Source organism: Eleutherodactylus coqui, chromosome 1 (genome assembly GCF_035609145.1).
Source record: "Eleutherodactylus coqui strain aEleCoq1 chromosome 1, aEleCoq1.hap1, whole genome shotgun sequence".
NCBI classification, from domain to species: Eukaryota; Metazoa; Chordata; class Amphibia; order Anura; family Eleutherodactylidae; genus Eleutherodactylus; species Eleutherodactylus coqui.
Genome location: NC_089837.1, coordinates 435,958,083 through 435,976,902, shown reverse-complemented (window position 1 = coordinate 435,976,902; position 18,820 = coordinate 435,958,083). Strand labels below are relative to the sequence as shown.

The 18,820-nt window shown below is 43.9% G+C and overlaps 1 protein-coding gene across 1 annotated transcript in view; it reads left to right on the top strand.

Moving 5' to 3' along the window:
* Positions 1-18,820, top strand: part of CRYL1 (crystallin lambda 1) — a 137,105-nt gene that overhangs the window by 19,353 nt on the left and 98,932 nt on the right. Inside the window, exon 3 of the mRNA XM_066582171.1 lies at positions 9,808-9,934. Coding sequence (XP_066438268.1) covers positions 9,808-9,934 — 127 coding nt within the window. The remainder of the gene's footprint in view (positions 1-9,807; positions 9,935-18,820) is intronic.

The window sequence follows — 18,820 nt, the reverse complement described above, 5'->3', positions numbered from 1 at the left end:
ATGATACCTTTTTTAATGGCTAACAAAAATACGTGATGTTGCGAGCTTTCGAAACCTACTTGGGATTCTTCCTCAGGCTTAACGGAATAGATCTGAAGACGCATAGAAATATATATATTCCACTGATAAGAATGTGAAAGTTTTATAGTCTCTAAATTGGTGTTAGGGGGTCACCAGGCCTGTGTGTTATCTCTGCTATAGATTTCTCATCATCTCCAATGTTTGTTCCCGTCTTAAGTGTCAAAGATGGTTATAAACTTGTCCTCCCAAAGTCTATGACGTTTGAGATTTGAAGTTGCCTTTTAATATAGTAACACCATGTATGTGCCCTTTCATATGTACGTGTTCTAATGCTGAGAACAATCACATTCAGGAGCTCCGAAGCATTGGTGATCTTGCAATAAGGGCTGACCACTACTCTGGGGACTGTGATGAGGAAGGGGCGCAGCTTTGAACACCACCTACTTCCCAATATAAATCCATAGCATTATGCTGCAGTCACCACTAGAGGGAGCTCGGTGCATAGAGAATTTTACAGGTTCCATTGACGTCAATAGTAGTTATATAAACTCCTATGCACCTCTTTGTGATTGGTGCAGGCAGCCCAATTGTATCAAGTAAAGGGAAGCAGGAGATTAGACAATGTATCGATGCTACTCTGAAAACTATTGAAAAATACAGTATGGTGTTCGGACTGAGTGCCATCTTTGTGCAGCACTTGTTAACTGTTTGCAACATACAGTTAGGGTAAATTAGTGAGGTTTCAGAGCCGTGCCTCCAATCTCCTCTTGCTGTGGGTCCCTATGATTTCTATGTTGGTCTCTGCTCAGAAGAGTGCCGTCCATAGATGGAGCAGGGAGGCTGTAAAATCTTATCTTGTCTCTCCATCCATGCAGCTCTTCAGCTTCTCATGTTTGCTCCTGCCCATCAGAGGGCAGCAGAGTTAAATACAAGAAGCTGGTTAGTAACTTGTATACAATATGTCATCTGTTTAAACTGTATATACCGGTAACAGTTTACAACATCTTTTTCTTTTAGCAGGACGAGTTCTAGTCTTTATAGGAACAAATTTCCGGTACATTTTGTAAGACTTCCACTTTTATTTTATTTTATTTTTTTTGCTGGGACCAATGGAAAAAGTCACTTCCTTTTTTCCCCCTGATTTATAGTGTGGTATAAATATTATGCTACCTTTTTAGGCCTCTTGTCCACGGGGAAAATCAGGCCCGCCGTGGATTCTTCATGCAGAATCCCGCAGCGGGTCCCTCCTTTCCAGCGGACATGAGGCCTAAAAAGAAGAATTACTTACCTGTTCGGACACTGTGTATCTGCCCTCCGCTGCGGCCAGATCTTCTTTCTTCGGCCTGGTGGATGTGCTCGGCACTCAGTTGTTGTTTTTTTTAACTCCTGCTCTCTGGTGCTCCCGTGCCGGAGAGCAGGAATTCAGCTGCGGGTGTGCCGCTGATCTGGACGGCTTCCATAGGCTTCAATAGAAGCCTGCGGGAGACCCCCCACAAAAATGGAGTATGCTGCGGGTGTTTTTCCCGCACACGCAATCCACGCCTCAGGGGGAAATGACATCCGCATGTATTTAAAGGGGTTGTCTCGCGGCAGCAAGTGGGGTTATACACTTCTGTATGGCCATATTAATGCACTTTGTAATATACATCGTGCATTAAATATGAGCCATACAGAAGTTATACACTTACCCACTCCGATGCTGGCGTCCCCGTCTCCATGGCTCCGTCTAATTTCGGTGTCTAATCGCCCGATTAGACGCGCTTGCGCAGAAGGGTCTTCTCCCTTCTGGTCGGTCCGAGCACGAGCCGCATTCTGGCTCCGCCCCCTTCTACGCGTCATCGCGTAGCTCCGCCCCGTCACGTGTGCCGATTCCAGCCAATCAGGAGGCTGGAATCGGTAATGGACCGCACAGAGCCCACAGTGCACCATGGGAGAAGACCCGCGGTGCATCTTGGGTGAAGATCCCGGCGGCCATCTTGGAGGAAAAGAAGGAAGAAGTTGCAGAGAGGGGATGCGGGTGAGTAAAATGTTTTTTTTTTTTGTTTTTTATTTTAACACATCCCTTGGGTTTGTCCTGCACTGAACGGGGGGCCTATGCAAAAAAAAAAACAAAAAAAACCCCGTTTCGGCGCCAGACAACCCCTTTAACTACCTGCGGGTGTCCAATGCATCCCTATGGGGCGCAGATCACGCATGCGGGGGAAACGCTGCGGATTTTAAATGTATTTTAGCCGTGGACATGAGGCCTTAGTCTATTAGTCATTACAATTATGACAACGCCAAATTTTAGTTTCCCACTTTTGCGCAATACATAGAATTTTTTTCTCTTTTTAAACACAAATAATTTGTGACCTTCACATTTCAGGGAGGTTGTTTTTTTGTTTTTTTTTGTTGCAGTTGACAGCTGTATTAAGCCTGTATTGTGGAACAACTTGTAGTTTTTATTGGTACCATTTGGGGGTATATTTATTTATATTTTTTTCCTAAATGGAGTTTTTTTCCATACGTGATGAATGTCATTTTATAGGACTGGTTATTTTTAAAAAAATTTCTTCCAAATTTGTAAAGCCCTGCGTAAACAAAAAATGTTTATTTTTTTCTAACAAAAAAAAAAAAAAACAAATTAAAAGATTTAGATGCCATGGTCATCAATGACTGCAGCATCTGCAGGGTTAACCTGTGTAGCGGAGTGATTAGATAAGCAAGTCCTCATCATTTCACAACCCAGATTATGTAATGCTACAGTGCACAAATAGCTGTCATACAATACCTACAATGAATCGCCACTTGATCAAAGACGCCTGAACTTTCATGATTGGGGCTTCCCTGTATGGAAATGAGTCCCATGACCCCGCAGTGCAGCATAAAGTGAATGGAGCAAGTTTTCCATGGATCACTGAGTGTGAATCCACATTAGAATAGGAACATTGAGAGCTTGATGTCAAGAGTATAGGTTATTGTGAATGATGTGATCGAGGTAAATATCCAGTAAAAGGCAATCCTGTGAACATTAACCTCTCATCCAACCTGAAGAAATGGGATCAGAAGAGGATGTCAAATCGTTCTGATGAACAGGCAGTGCACGGTTAAGCAAATTGCAACCGAATGCAACTCTGGTGCTCCAACTAGCATGTCCAAACTCTCAACTCATCATTCCTTAGCATAGATGGGTTATATCAGCAGATGACCAGTTCGAGCACCATTGATGTCTAGGAGAGACAGGATGGGAAGAATCGAGTACAAGAAAAGAGCACAAAAATTGGATCACTAATCAGTGGTAAAACATTGCCTGGTCAGATGAACCTAGATTGCTGTTGCACTGTGCTGATTGGAGGTCAGAAACTGTTGCAAGCAGCATGACTCGATGAACCTTTCCTGTCAGCTGATCAGAGCATGTCAGCACCTCTGTCTAATTTGTGCCAACTGCAATAGCTCTCCAGTGCGCATGAGTCAATATTCTTGCATAGTGATTTCAACATCTGGTGGAATCTGTCATGATGGATTGTTGCAGATCTAAATGCCCAAGGAAGTCCAATGTATTACTATTCGGGGGCCTCTAGTAAATTTGCCATTCAGTGTATATAAATAACCTTGCTAAAATAATACGATCAGACAGTTGCCAAAACAGTGTTGCCCAATTAACAAAACTAGGGAATTTGGCCAGATTCAGTAGCTACCTTTCCCCAGGCACACGGGATAATTTGTAGTGCAAAAAAAAAAAAAAATTGGCCCCAAACTTGCAGAGGCATTTACGGTGGATTGTTGGGGATAAACCACATGTATTACATAACCACACTTATTGAGAAGGTTGAAATCCGCAATGATATCTGCAACATAAATTTGCATCCTGCATATGTCAAATTCCACATGGGATAGTTCCACAGCATGTGGATGAAATCTGTTAGGCCAGTCTCACATGGGCGATCTGGATTCCGCATGTGGAAGCCCTCAGTGGAATCTGGATATGGCCCCATGTACCTCTTTGTCTGTATTGTGGATGACTGCGTACGCTCACAGTCAGTCATGCGCAGTGAAAACACACGCGGAAAACAAATCGCGGCATGTTCTATTTCTGTGTGGGTCTCGCAGAGGCCCGCACAGAAATGTCACTACCGACACGCCACCTCCTCTCTGCGCATGCACCGGCTAGGTGGCAGCCGGCACATCGCAGAGCATACTCGGAAGTGGGTGAGCTGCACTGGTCACTGCAGTGCCGCGGGTTGGATCCTGCTGTGAGAACTGTCGCAGCGGGATCCGACCCGGCCGCCTGCAGGCGGCCTTACAGTGATGCGGCCTAAATCCTCTGTACAATGGCAGTGTATCTGGCACAGGCTGACACTGCTTAGGTGACAAAGTCCATCAAGTTTAGTTTACTATTATTTCTAGCTGAGTTCATCTAAGATAAGATCAAATATTACCCCAAAGGAGATAACCAGTTTGTACTTGGCAGGGGTTCAATATAAGTAACTTCCACTATTGCCTGTGAAAATGAAATATCTGGTTTATAGTTAATAACTGGATTTAGATTCAGTGACAGGAGTGATAGACTTCCAGTGTTGCAATAAGGAAAATAAAATCACAGGTAAGACCTTTTCTGAGTCCAAAGGCAACACAGAAGGGATATTTTGTCCCGTAGACTGCACCCTAGGACTGGCCACCTGGAATGTTTGAGAAATTAGCATAATTAATTGTGGGCCTAGAAGAACCCTCTCTCACATCTAATTAATAGAGACAAATCTAATTTATTGGAAAGGTATATGTATGATTTTTATAGCAAAATAAGGGGAGAGGTAAATATTGAAAAACTGTACTTATAATTTCCCTGCCAAAGGCTGATGCCTTGATGTTGACTCTCTTATGCTACACAAAGTAAGACTGTATGGACCAGGAGGTTGTGTTGCAGATTTACTAAAGACAGGCATGGGCCCTTCTATCCATGAGGTGGAGCTGAACTGGCAGAATGGGCCTTTACTGTAAGAGGAGGAGAGGTTTGTTGTGTTGCATACATTTTGGAGATGGCAGATAATATCTTGTCAGAGAGACATATTGAAGCTTTGAATACCCTCTTCTGGGTCAATGACAATCTGAACCTCTTTGTTGTAGACAAATCTAGGTCTCACTTGTCCTCCTGACACTCAAGACATTAAGGATGTTCTGAATAAAATTGTCCAGATTAGAGTTTTTCTGATAATGTTCTTTGGGGAAGAAACCTTGTATGTAACAGAGGGCAAAGTCCTAGAACACCACTATCCAGGGACAGCCTCAGGTGAGGATGTCGGGAGAAAGAAAAGCTTACATATCTGTCCAGCTTTTTTTTTTTTGAGATGCAATGGCTACAACGAAAAAACGAAAATGAGTGTCACTTAGTGGCTACCTCAGTGAGAGGATCCTAAAGAAGCCACAGTTGATCATCCGACAAAAAGTGACTAACTCCAAGAAGGAAGATGTCATTTCACATTTGGTCTTAAACTTTTTTAGTACTTTACAAGTTAGTAGCTCATCACATGATTCTTTAAATGTTTTGTTTGTCATACAAATTATTTCAGTCGTGTATCTTTAGAAGTTGAATGTTAATAGTTTCTGCAAGGTCTCCTGTAGGAATTGAAGGATCAATAGTACATCCATGCAGGGTGAGAAGACACTTCAAGCCAAGAGGAAAGATCTCCTGGAGCCTTGAATGGACACCATTCATGGCTGGTTCCTGAAGCAAACTGACACACCTTTTATTCATTATTATCTTCTCTCACCCTCCAGTCAATCAGAGCCTGTTGAGATAAGGTTAATAGAAACTATTTCTGTAGCAGTGGGTCTTTATGTTGAGGAAAGCTCCATAATTCATCCTCTTACACAACAGAGGGGGTAACCAGAGTCTGAGAGGTCAAAACGGAAAGATGAGCCTCAATGACAGCTTCCACACTGAAGTGTTCTGCAGGAAATAAAGGGAGCCTGAGGAAAGATATGCAGGAACTGGTTTTACCAACTGTAAGACAACATCCACAAACACTGGCTGATCTGCATCCTAGTTTTGGTTGAATGTAGGTACAATAAAGTCAATTTTTTTGCACTCCACATTTTTCCCATCTGCTGGAAATACACTGTTTAAAAAAAAAAATCAAGCACATGGAAGTTGTCGTTTTTGCTGCTACATGCAGTTACATCTCAGGCAGATATACAAGTGTTTAGAGTTGTGGCATGATTGGATGAATGGTCTTGTCACCCAAGGTTCTAAAAGTGGCTTCAACCATGGCATATAAAAAGGCTCTCAGAAGCTATTTGTGTGTAGTGGACCTCCCTTTTTTTCCTCTCCACTTGTTGACCACTAGACATGCCTCTATGATGGAATCAAATAGATTTTGCCCAGTTAATAGAGATTGAGAGGCGGCACATTATTGGAATGCGAGAAGCTGGATTATTGTATCAGCGACTTGCCCGCCACTTGGGCAGTTCTGACCAGACAGGAGGTGTTGGGACCAATGAATGTGTGAGGTCACATACAAGGTGACTGGGCTCGGGACACCCTTGGCACACCATCAATAGAGAGGATCGTCTAACAAGCAAGTGCAGCTCTGATTGTTTTGTTGGCTGTCATCCTGAGATGGGTGGCACCATCATTACAGGCTCCTGTGTCTGTCGGAACCATTTCCAGGTGCTTGGCTAAAGGACCTTTTGGTCTCACATCGCCTATTACATGTAATGCCTCTGACATCCACCCACTGTTGCCAACGTTTGCAGTGGTGTCGTGAACAGCAAAACTGGACTGGAACCTGGCTGTCTTCAGCGATGAATCCTGATTTTGTTTGGGCACTGACAACAGCCCTGTTTGTCTCTGGAGACCTAGGGGTGAGCGCCTAAATCTTGTATTTGCTGTGAAGTGGCACACTGCCCCCACTGCTGGGGTGATGGTCTGGGGTACAACAGTGTCGGGACATCCTGCAGTGACACGTGTTGCCTCTCATGGCAAGGCTTCCAGGAGGCATATACCAGCAAGATAATGCTTGGCTGTACACAGCAAGGGTGTCACAAGAATGTCTTCACAACATTTTCACACTTCCGTGGCCTGCCTGGTCACCAGATTTATTGCTAATATAACATGTCTACGAGTTTGCACAAGCTACAGGCTTAGTTACAGCAAATGTGGACTGATATTCTGCAGGATACCATATAGAATCTGTATGTCTCTGTGCCCGTTTGTTCGTATCACATCTCTCATTCAAGCTAGAGGCAGTACAACAGGGCACTAGAGCCTCCATGCCTGCCTGTATCACATCTTGTATCCAAGCTAGAGGCGGTACAACAGGGTACTAGAGCCTCCATGCCTACCTGTATCACATCTTGTATCCAAGCTAGAGGCTGTACAACAGGGTACTAGAGCCTCCATGCCTACCTGTATCACATCTTGTATCCAAGCTAGAGGCGGTACAACAGGGTACTAGAGCCTCCATGCCTACCTGTATCACATCTTGTATCCAAGCTAGAGGCGGTACTGAAGTGTATCTCTGCCTAGGCCACAGCCTCTAAAGCAAAATTTCAAAGTCTTTACGTTTTTAAGTGGCAAGTTGCTTGACTTGTAATTCTTAAATACGGTAAGTGACTTGTCGATTAGATGTAGTGATCTTTTCTGGTGCAAAAAGTGTGAGTCATGATAAATCCAAGAAGCTTTCCCGAAGAAGGTTTATTACTGAAACTTACAGGGCTGTCATCAGCCGAATGAATTCTCCAGAGATGCAGACCTGCTACCATCACACTATTCACTTCACTGGACTGAAAACAAGCAACGGGAAGGGCTGTGAATTTATCAAGGTGATCTAGATCATCTATGAAGAAATGTGACTCTTGGATACTTTCTAAAGGATGCATTTATGAGAATATTCAGGTATGCGTTGATAAGAAACTCCATAAGGATCCCTTTTAGAAGGCTGCACATGCAAGATCCTAGGGTATCCATCTTGAGTTTTCTTTTTGATAACACTTGTGCACTTCACTTTACACCTGCAATATGTGAACATCGCCATTGGTCTGGAAAATGGGAACACCTATGAGAAAACTGGCTTTTCAGACCAAATGGAAATGGTTCTAATGTGCCTTTTTTAAAATATGGAATCCTTTATGCAATACATAGTGCCAGGAATATTGCTTAAGGCTTATTGTGTACTTGATGCCACTATGAGTTGTGAAGTCTTTGAGGCCAGCGAGACCCTTGCAAACACCACTGACCCAGACAGACGTCAAGTATACCCCACTGGCATAATTTCTTTGTGATGGGCAGGTATAGATCTGCTGGCAAAAGTGCTGCAAATGCATTGTAGAATATACCTTCCCTGAATTCCACAGCAAAATCTGCACTGCTAACTACGGATTTTGATGCAGAATTGGAGGCAGGATTCTGTTATTCTCAATTCCCCAACAGACATATTTTGCTAAACTGTTGCTTATTCCATCCTGTGCAAGTCACTACTTCACCGCTGGTTGCATGCTCATTCCAATTTATCTTGGAGTGTAAAAGGGCTCTTTTTAGGATGTGTTCACAAATAGCTGAAATCTGCTGCAAGCCCATGGCAAAAGCCACACTATTTAGTGTGGATCTGCAGCAGATTTTATCCAGAGGTTATTCACTTTAATTTTTTTTTTCTTTCAGTAAGATGTTTTGGTTCCATTAAAATCCATGTTATATACACGTGTTGAATGTTCCAGGGCAAGTGATACTCTACATAGTCACTCTGACCTAATCCATTAAAGGGGATGTGCCAACATGTACACCCTCTACCAGAATTTAGGTGCCATGGTGAACAGCTGCTTCCTCCAAGTCCTATTTTCGGCACCCCCATCAATCTGCTTATTTTGCAGGGCGTGGCATGTGGGAGCTGCAGCCATCTCTCCTGATTCCACTGCATGGAAAATGTAGTATTATAGGACAGCCATTTCCTTGAATTGGTTGCCCTGTAATACCAGGACAGCAAAAGGTCCAGCAGAAGGAGAGCTAGTCTTATTGAGTAGCTCTTAAAGGGGTTGTCCCGAGGCAGCAAGTGGGTCTATACACTTCTGTATGGCCATAATAATGCACTTTGTAATGTACATTGTGCATTAATTATGAGCCATACAGAAGTTATAAAAAGTTTTTTACTTACCTGCTCCGTTGCTAGCGTCCTCGTCTCCATGGTGCCGACTAATTTTTGGCCTCCGATGGCCAAATTAGCCGCGCTTGCGCAGTCCGGGTCTTCAGCAGTCTTCTATGGAGCCGCTCGTGCCAGAGAGCGGCTCCGTGTAGCTCCGCCCCGTCACGTGCCGATTCCAGCCAATCAGGAGGCTGGAATCGGCAGTGGACCGCACAGAAGAGCTGCGGTCCACGAAGACAGAGGATCCCGGCGGCCATCTTCAGCGGTAAGTATTGAAGTCACCGGAGCGCGGGGATTAAGGTAAGCGCTCCGGTAAACTTTCTTTACTTCCCTGCATCGGGGTTGTCTCGCGCCGAACGGGGGGGGGGGGGTTGAAAAAAAAAAAACCCGTTTCGGCGCGGGACAACCCCTTTAATTCCGGGTATAGACTTGGATTCTGAGCAGCGGAGCCCCGCTGATATTTATATGCTGTAACTGGACATATGAGTGGGCACAACTCTTAACTACTAATGTCATACCCTATTATTCTTTCTTCCCTAGTCAGAATAGTGGTGGCCACAATTTTAACGTGTCCGCATTTAGCCAAGGGATCTCTAAATACATTGTTGATGGCAGCTTCATAAAGTTAGCGATGCCTTCTTGGGTATTGATTTTTTTGTTCTCTCTCTTCCAGGAAGCAAATGGTAGAACTCAAAAAATCAGGAATGTTGAGGGGAAGTCTGAGCGCTGAAGAGCAAATCTCTCTGATAAGTGGTTTCAATGATTTGAAGTTGGCATTAGAGGGCGCCATATTTGTTCAAGTAAGATTTGCTTTATTGTATATGTCGTAGCAACGTATGACATTATTATGCTACCGTATATCTGTACAACTATAGACATTGCATAAGAAAGTTGGGCCTAAGCATCCATCCGTGTCTGACTACATGATACCACAGGTGATTAATGGTTCTCAAACTTTCCAATTCCTTTTTGCTGTCAGTACGGGGAATAAAGTAAGTATGTCTTTTTCCTATACGTGTTCCGAGACAATTCTTCCAGCACTTACACTCACTTATTACTACATCTGGGCAGCCAAGGCCTCTTGGATAGCATGGAATACATTGGCCAGACCAAAAAGCGAGGGGGGGGGGGGGGGGGGGGCGGGGCATGTGACTTCGAAATTTTGTAAAATACTATCAGGCAGCCCACTTGGTACGTATTGTAGACGGGCAACAGCACTCAGCCTTTAAGCAGTGGATCGCTATAGAACAAGCTGCGGCTTCCGGGCCACTTGTAGTTCCTCCCTGGATTGAGAGTCAAGACTCTACAGAACTAACACGCCATCCTCCCACTATTGGTCCCACGTTGTTGATAGCTACCAAAGTATTTGCTAGGGGAGATATTTCCCCCAGGCCTTCCCCAATGTTACCGGTCCTGGGCAACCCAAGGTTTTCCCCCCAGGCAACGAGAACAAAATATTCCGTACATGGTTCTCAGGTGGCAGATTTAGGGCAGAACATTTTATACAGGATGGTCAGTGGCTCCCGGTGGATGTGTTGAGAGGGACTAATGACCCAGCCCCACTCCCGTTATGGCAGACGTTACAGTTGAGACACTTCCTCCTGTCCCTGCCCCAGCCTAGTGCATTTGCTTGTCCAAAAACACAGTTTGAATTCATTTGTAGTGAAGAGGGTCCTTCCAGGCATACTCTAGAGTGTATAATATACTCAACACACAACTGGAGGCCTCACCACCTGGATATATTGGGAAATGGGAAGAGGAACTGGGAATCCCTTTCACTCCTGAGGAACAAGATAGAATTTTCACCATCACGCACTCTTCATCAATATCTAGTAAAATACAAGAATCGGGATTTAAGGTGCTTTTTGGGTGGTACAGGGTGCCCTCCCATTTAAACAAGATATTTCAGTCAGTCTCCCCATTATGTTGGAGATGCAGGGCGGAGCTGTCACACGTCTTTTGGGACTGTCCTGTGCTAGTGGACTTCTGGTCAGAGGTGTAGCGGATAGTTTCTAAGTTCACCCAGTATCCTCTACCAAAATCTCCGTCTCTCTTCCTCCTGCATCACAGTGATATTCCACTGGCGATCTACAAAAAATCTCTGGTGTGCTATCTGGTGGGCGCGGCGAGATATTGTATTCCCAGACTCTGGAGAAAGAGAGCCCCACCATCAATGGCTTAATACAATAAGTTAGATTATGGAGATGGAGGACCTCTCTGCGTCACTAAAGGGTACACAAGAAAGATTTCTGAGAACTTGGCATCACTCGATAGTGTACCAGGACTCAGGAGTATCGTCTGTTACTCAATCCCCAAGCTACTTAATTTACTTCTAGTCACACACCTACACCCTTCATTACCTTTAGTTATATTTATCCTTATTTTTATTTGTATTTTTTTGTACACCCCCTTTGTGTCCTGTCTGTTTCGTTGGATATCTTAGAATTTGTTGGTTTGAGTGAAGAGACGAGGTTTTCTATAGTGTTCGGTTAAAAGAAGTGCAGATGGGGATTAGAAGGTCCGTGAGTTCTGACTATTACAATCTGTTTTACGTTATGTATCTTTGTTATTGGAGAAAAGTTTCGTAATTCTCTAATATTGGGGTTTTACTGAATTTTTATATATTTTGTTGACCAATGAAAGTAATAACCCAACTGTAACAGAATAATTTTTGCAATAAAGAATTAAAAAAAAAGTACCGTATATACTCGAGTATAAGCCGAGACAATAAGTTTCACCACAAAAAACTGGGAAAACTTATTGACTCAAGTATAAGCTGAGCTATACTCGAGTATATACTGGGTTAAAAAAAACCCTCCATACTCACCTCCCAGTCTCTGCAACAAGCTGCTTGAATTCTCTGTCATCCCCTGCCCTTCTCTCTGTTCGGCTCTGTCAGTGCTGTGTAAGTAAGCACTGTGATTGGATTGAGCGCCAGCCAATCACAGCCAGCGCTCGATCCAATCACAGCGCTTACTTACACAGCTCTGACGGCAGGGGATTTGAAAGCTGAGCAGGGAGACAGTGGGGAGAATTCTAAAGCAGCTTGATTGGCTGTGAATGATCGAGTGCCGGTTGTGATTGGTTGGCGCTCGATCTAATCACAGCTCTTACTTACACAGCGCTGATCGCGGTGGATGACAGAGTCGAGCAGAGAGGACAGCGGGGGATGACAGCGGAGAGAATTCAAGCAGCCTGCTGCACCACCGCCGGAGACACAGATGACGGCTGGGAGGTGAGTATGGAGGTTTTTTTTTTAAACCTTTCCCTGACTCGAGTATAAGCCGAGGGGAGCTTTTTCAGCACAAAAAAATGTGCTGAAAAACTAGGCTTATACTCGAGTATATACAGTAAGTATGGGTTTAGGCTCTGTATACACAGACTTCTTCCAGCTCCGTGCAAGAGCAGAATATTTGGTGCCAAGGATGCATCTGATTTCGTTCTCTGAGATGAGGAAAAGGTTTCCCAAATCTTGTTTTTAATATGTAGGGTCCATTTCACTGAACATTGAGAACCACATTTATAAATCACTTTACAGCAGTTTTTGGTGTAAACTGACCCCCCAAAAAGTGATGGCCATGCCATATTTTTGCAAAAGAAAAGAATATTAATTGCAAACCTTTTCTTGTCGCTCCCCAGTTTTGAAAAGTGGAGGCATGTTTCTGTGACGAGGTTTGATCAAGTGGGCTCGGTAGCATAGATCAGACATGGATTTCATTTTCTGATTTGAGGACAGTCCAAAATACGCCACATTTATTGTGTGCCATTTTTGGAAGTTTGGCACAATTCACTCCAACAAACTTTTTTGGTTTTTAAGTATATGTATGCGGTTTCCGACTGTGAGCCCGGCCAGTGACACTGTGTACCTCGCTTAACTGTACTGCAGAGGCTTGCAGATGATCATGCGCAGTACAGTGTTTTTTGGGGGGTTTTTTTGTTTTGTTTGGGGTTTTTTTCTCCGCATATGGGCTGTAGGCTCTCTCCTTTCTTTTTTTTCTATTTCTCTGACGCCGAACTGAAACTAATTCAGAAATACAATAGATAAAAACTACAAGCCCTCACACATCTCTGTTGATGGAAAAATTGTAAAAGTTATGGCCACAGACAAACTAATTATTTTAAAGTGTTTTTGACCTGCAGAATGACGTTAAAGGGAACCTATCACGTCCCCACAGCATCATACCTAAATTAGGGTGCTGTTAGGAGACATGACAAGAAGTCGGGTGATGTGTGTTTTTACTCTCCTGCTCCCGTGATCCAGCGCTGTGACCCAGTAAAGATCACACTGCGCAGATAAAATTGACTCTTTTTCAAAATCCCATACACCCATACACGTGTATAGGAGAGCGAGTGCACAGGGATCTGAAAAGAGCACGATTTTTTTTTTTTTCCGTTTCTTAATCTTCACCAGGTGAAGTTAAGGTTCCCTTTAACATGTTGTTTATACTGACAGTGAATACTGTGAAGAGGAAGAAAAAAAAAAGCAAATTTTTTTTTTCTGTTCCCTTGCACCCCTCTCCCCCCCCAAAAAAATAGACTAATAAATATATTTCAGAGCATTATATGAACCCCAAAATGGTGCCATTAAAAATACAACTTGTCCCACAAAAAACAAGCCATTATATTCTTATGTTTTCATAAAAAAAAAAAAAAGTTAATGCTCTTGGAGGGCAGGGAAGAAGAAAATCGCTGTATCCAGAAGGCCCAAAATAGCTGGATCCCTAAGGGTGAAACTATTGAGAATTGTTTTTAAAAAAAATAAACCACACGGAGAACAGTTTGTTTACCTTCGTTTTGCTATGAAGTAATATAAAGAACAATCTGTAACACATAATTTAATCTCATCAAACGTCCTTGACATCTAGCGTAGACAAGTAGGAGCATATGCCAGGTTATGGATTTTGTAATGTGCCAACTTGTGCAATAAAGTTGCATTATGATTTTCATCAAAGCTTCTACCTCCGATGCATATCTGTCTTTTAATGAGTTTATGCCAATTCCTGAAAAATGAAATTATACAGGCTGGCAACCACTTAAATAATTGTTGGTGCACCGAATGACACACCAAAACAAATAGCATACAGTACATAAAAAGAAAATGGTATGCATCAACACGAGAAGAAAAAAAACTGTGTTTATTGAGAGCATCGCATACACAACACAGATGAAAAAGATACAAAAAAAAAACTTTTAAAAAAGTACCATATTAGTACATCAGCCTCTAGACAAAGGAGTACAGAATGTGAGAAACCCACGGTGGAATCCGACCCTGACCGTGCGTACCTGTCATTTCTGTTCTTCATCTGTACAGCAGATGGACCTGGCGGCTCGCTGTAGGACATGCAAAGTGCAGATTTTTAATTTTTTTTCAAATCTTTCTTTTCCCCCCGCATTGTTGCTAGGTAATGATGCGGAATCTGTGATCTGTTCGCAACGTTAATTGTGGACGGGCCGCAGGTTGAGTGGCTTACATTTACTTCAATGGATGCTGTCTGCGTGGAATTCACGTAAGAATGGAGCATGCTGCAATTTATTTATTTTTCATTCGTAAGTGGAAACCGCAATTGACTTCCAGTAAGAATCGATTTCCCATAGTATGCTATGGACTGTATTTGATGTGGATCTGCGGTGTGGACGACAGCCGCAGATTCCGCAGCAAAAATTCGACGGTGTGCAGGTGGCCTAACACTGGGATCAATAATGATCTTTGTGTAGCACCAACCTATTCTACGGCGTTTAAAAAATGGGGGGGAGAGAATGGATACAAAAACAAAATTACAAAAAACACGGTTACATGTAACATTCGATGAAAACGATAGGGGTGAAGGTACTGCTCCAATGAGCTTACATACGAATAGTGGGGTTATACCGTAGGTAAAGGGGCTGAAGATGTGCACGGCATGGTGAGGTGGATAGTGTGGTATGCTATACTCAGACAATGGTCAGACTTAAGAAGTATGGTGGCTAAATCGGTATGGCTGCAGGGGGCGGTTGATTTCGACTAGCATGGATTGCAGCAGGACAGGGCGCATGTTATTAGGTGGAGTAAAGAAGGATTTGGTTTAGGATATATGGTATCCCTCTCTGAAGAGGTGTATTTTTTAAGACCATGCCTGAAATTTTGTTTTGGGGCTAGTTTTGAGGTAGTGTGTTCCAGAGGACTGGTGATGCTCTGGAGAAGTCTTGGATGCGGGCATGAGAGGTTCGAATTAAAGGGGCACTTAATCTGATTTTGTTAGCAGAGCGGAGGGCGTGGTCTTGGTGGTGGATTTGAGATGAAGGAAGCAATGTAGGGTGGTGCGATGCTAGGGAGAGCTTTATGGATGAAGGTAGGGAGTTTGAGTTGAAGCCTGTATTTGACAGGCAGCCAATGCAGTGACCGGCACAGGGCAGAGGCGTCTGAGTAGTGGCAGGACAGGAAGATGATCCTGGCTGCTGCTTTCAGGATGGATTGGAGGGGCGGGGGGGAGAAGAGTCTGGCGCAGAGGAGGCTGATCAGCAGCGAGTTGCAATAATCAAGCCGAGAGTGGATGAGGGCAACAGTGAGTGTTTTTGTTTTTCAGTGAAAAACGGTCTGATTCTTGCGATGTTCTTGAGGTGCAGGTGACCCGTTCAGGAGAGAGATTGGGTGTAGGGGGTAAAGGAGAGCTCTGAGTCGAATATGACCCCCAAGACAGCGGGTATGCTGTCTGGGAGTTATGGTGGTGCTACACACCGAGATGGAGATGTCAGGATGAGGTCCGTTAGCAAAGGGCGGAAAAGCGAGGAGGTCAATTTTGGAGAAGTTTAGTTTTAGGAAGAGAGAGGGCATAGTGTTAGAGACAGTGGACAGACAGTTGTTGGCATTCTGGAGGAATGGTGCGGTGATATCGCGGGAGGGTGTAACTGGGTGTCATCAGCATAGAGATGGTACTGATAGCCAAATCTCCTGATGGTTTGTCCAATAGGAGCTGTGTAGATGAAGAAGAGGAAGGGGCCCAAACTAGTAGTAATCTACGACGTCTGCATTCTATGAGTTAAAAGTCAATAGAGTGAAGTTAATTATTTTTATAGGTCCAATTTCAGTGTTTTGTTTTTGTTTATTGAAGATGTACATGGTAATTTAGGTTAGGTACATTAGTGAAGTGATCCAATGGTCCCAAATTCTTTCAAATTACGCAACTTTGTCAAGATGTATGGCAGTAAATTTCTCATATAAAAGGATTTTATTCATATGAGTAATAAGTAGGTCAAAACTATGCGGGCAACCATGGTACCAAGGCATGTATCAGTAACAGAGAATATGAGGTGAACAACCCTTTTCCAAAAGGCTTGTGCCAATGGGAAGGACCACCAAATATGTATCACACCCACGGAAGCACAAATTTGACACCTCTGGGGAAAATAGCATGTATCCATGTAGGGACAAGATGAGCCCTGTATAGAACCCTTAGGCTGGGGTCACATGGGACCAAATTCTGTGGAATGACCGCACGGAAATACTGCGAGATTTCTGCGGGAGAAATGCAGCTTCAAAACCCGCAGCCTTTTGCGGTAGAATTTGAAGTGGCTTCACCGCCTGCATTTCGCTGCAGCCATCTCCCCCCATAGAGAGGAAAGCATCCGTCGCGGAAACTGGGAAAGAATTGACGTGCTACGGCTTTGAATTCCGTGCAGCATGTCAATTCCAGTGCGGCTTTGCTGCAAGGGATTGGCCGCAGCATATGGATGCACTTTGGGAGGGTTTTTAAAGTTGTTGTGTTTTTTTTTTTTTTTTTTCTTTTTTAAATTTTTAAATTCTTTAACTTTTTTTTTTTTTTTCTCTATTTTTGTCCCACTAGGCGACTTGCATATCACCATATTTTATAATTCTTTTAATACACTACCATACTTCAGTATGGCTGTTAATTACAAAGCCTATGAAGCTGTGCAAAAGGTTGAGTCGCATAGGCCACTGTAGCTGGCAGACCCAGAGGCCACATTCAAGCCTTCAAGCATCATGGCCACCTATCAGGACTTTGTGATCACATCGCAGGGGTCCAATGGGTGAAAGAGGCAGCCCCCCCTCTGTCAGCATTTTACATGCTGCAGTCGCACTGACCGTGGCATCTAAATGGTTGAGCAATGAGGATTAGAGGTTTCTCTGGTCGCGCCTGTTTGAGCAGGTGGCAGACTTTTATCCAACACCTGAGCATCCACTCTCCCTGGCATGGAAGACCCACGCCAGGCTTCTGATGCATCCATTAATGGTCCTGTCAAAAGGCGTATGGGCAGTAGTTAAGGGGTTAAGATTTCTTACAGAAATGCTGTAATAAAGAAATATAGAATTTATAATTAAATGTATATTAAATAGATTTTGCAAATATTAGAAGGGGGATCCCTCGCATGTAGTCACCTGCTTTCTTCCTCAGGGGTATCTTCTAATGTTTGCCCAGTACTTTTCATGAACTGCCCAGTGCAAAGTAAATAGAAGTAATTTTGTGCTGCATCAAATTACCTGGGAAGCCGCCCACCTACAGTCCAAGCATAGTCCATAGCGACAAACTATTATATTAAAGGTGTGTCCTCACCTAATGATCAGGCCTCCGCTGGAATCGGCACTACAGCAGCTTCAGATATTTTAATTTTGCCATATGGCTTTCCAGATTAAAGGGGTTGTCCCGCGAAAGCAAGTGGGTCTATACACTTCTGTATGGCCATATTAATGCACTTTGTAATGTACATTGTGCATTAATTATGAGCCATACAGAAGTTATCAGAAGTTTTTCACTTACCTGTTCCGTTGCTAGCGTCCTCGTTTCCATGGAGCCGTCTAATTTTCAGCGTCTAATCGCCGGATTAGACGCGCTTGCGCAGTCCGGTCTTCTTGTTTTCTGAATGGGGCCGCTCGTGCCGGAGACCGGCTCCTGGTAGCTCCGCCCCGTCACGTGCCGATTCCAGCCAATCAGGAGGCTGGAATCGGCAATGGACCGCACAGAAGCCCTGCGGTCCACCGAGGGAGAAGATCCCGGCGGCCATCTTCAGCAGGTAAGTAAGAAGTCACCGGAGCGCGGGGATTCAGGTAAGCGCTGTGCGGTGTTCTTTTTTTAACCCCTGCATCGGGTTTGTCTCGCGCCGAACGGGGGGGGGGGGGGGGGGGGGGTTGAAAAAAAAACAAAAAACGTTTTGGCGCAGGACAACCCCTTTCAGTAGAGGAACGCCATTATGGAATTATGTTGGGAGGAAATTATGGAATGCCATTACTTGTATTCCTAAAACAAAAACACAAATCTAAAAATGTATCGCATATGCCACAATGTGGCACATGGAAACTTGTTGGGACAAATACTTCAAATAACACATATAAAATTAATCAAAATTAAGTTTAATTTCTTCTGTGCCATCACCACCCAGCCTGCGCCCTCCGCTCTGCTAATGAAATCAGACTAAGTGCCCCTCTAATTCGAACCTCTCATTCCTGCCTTCAAGATTTCTCCAGAGCAGCACCAGTCCTCTGGAACGCGCTACCAAAAATACCCGGGCAATCCCTGACACCCTAAACTTTAGGTGTGCTCTAAAAACGCACCTCTTCAGGGAGGCATACCATATCCCCTAAACCAAACCCCTCTGTACTCCACCTGATAACATGCTCCCTGACCTACCGACTGCAGCTCCTGCTACCCATAGTCAACCGGTATCTGCAGTCATACCAACTCCACCAATATACG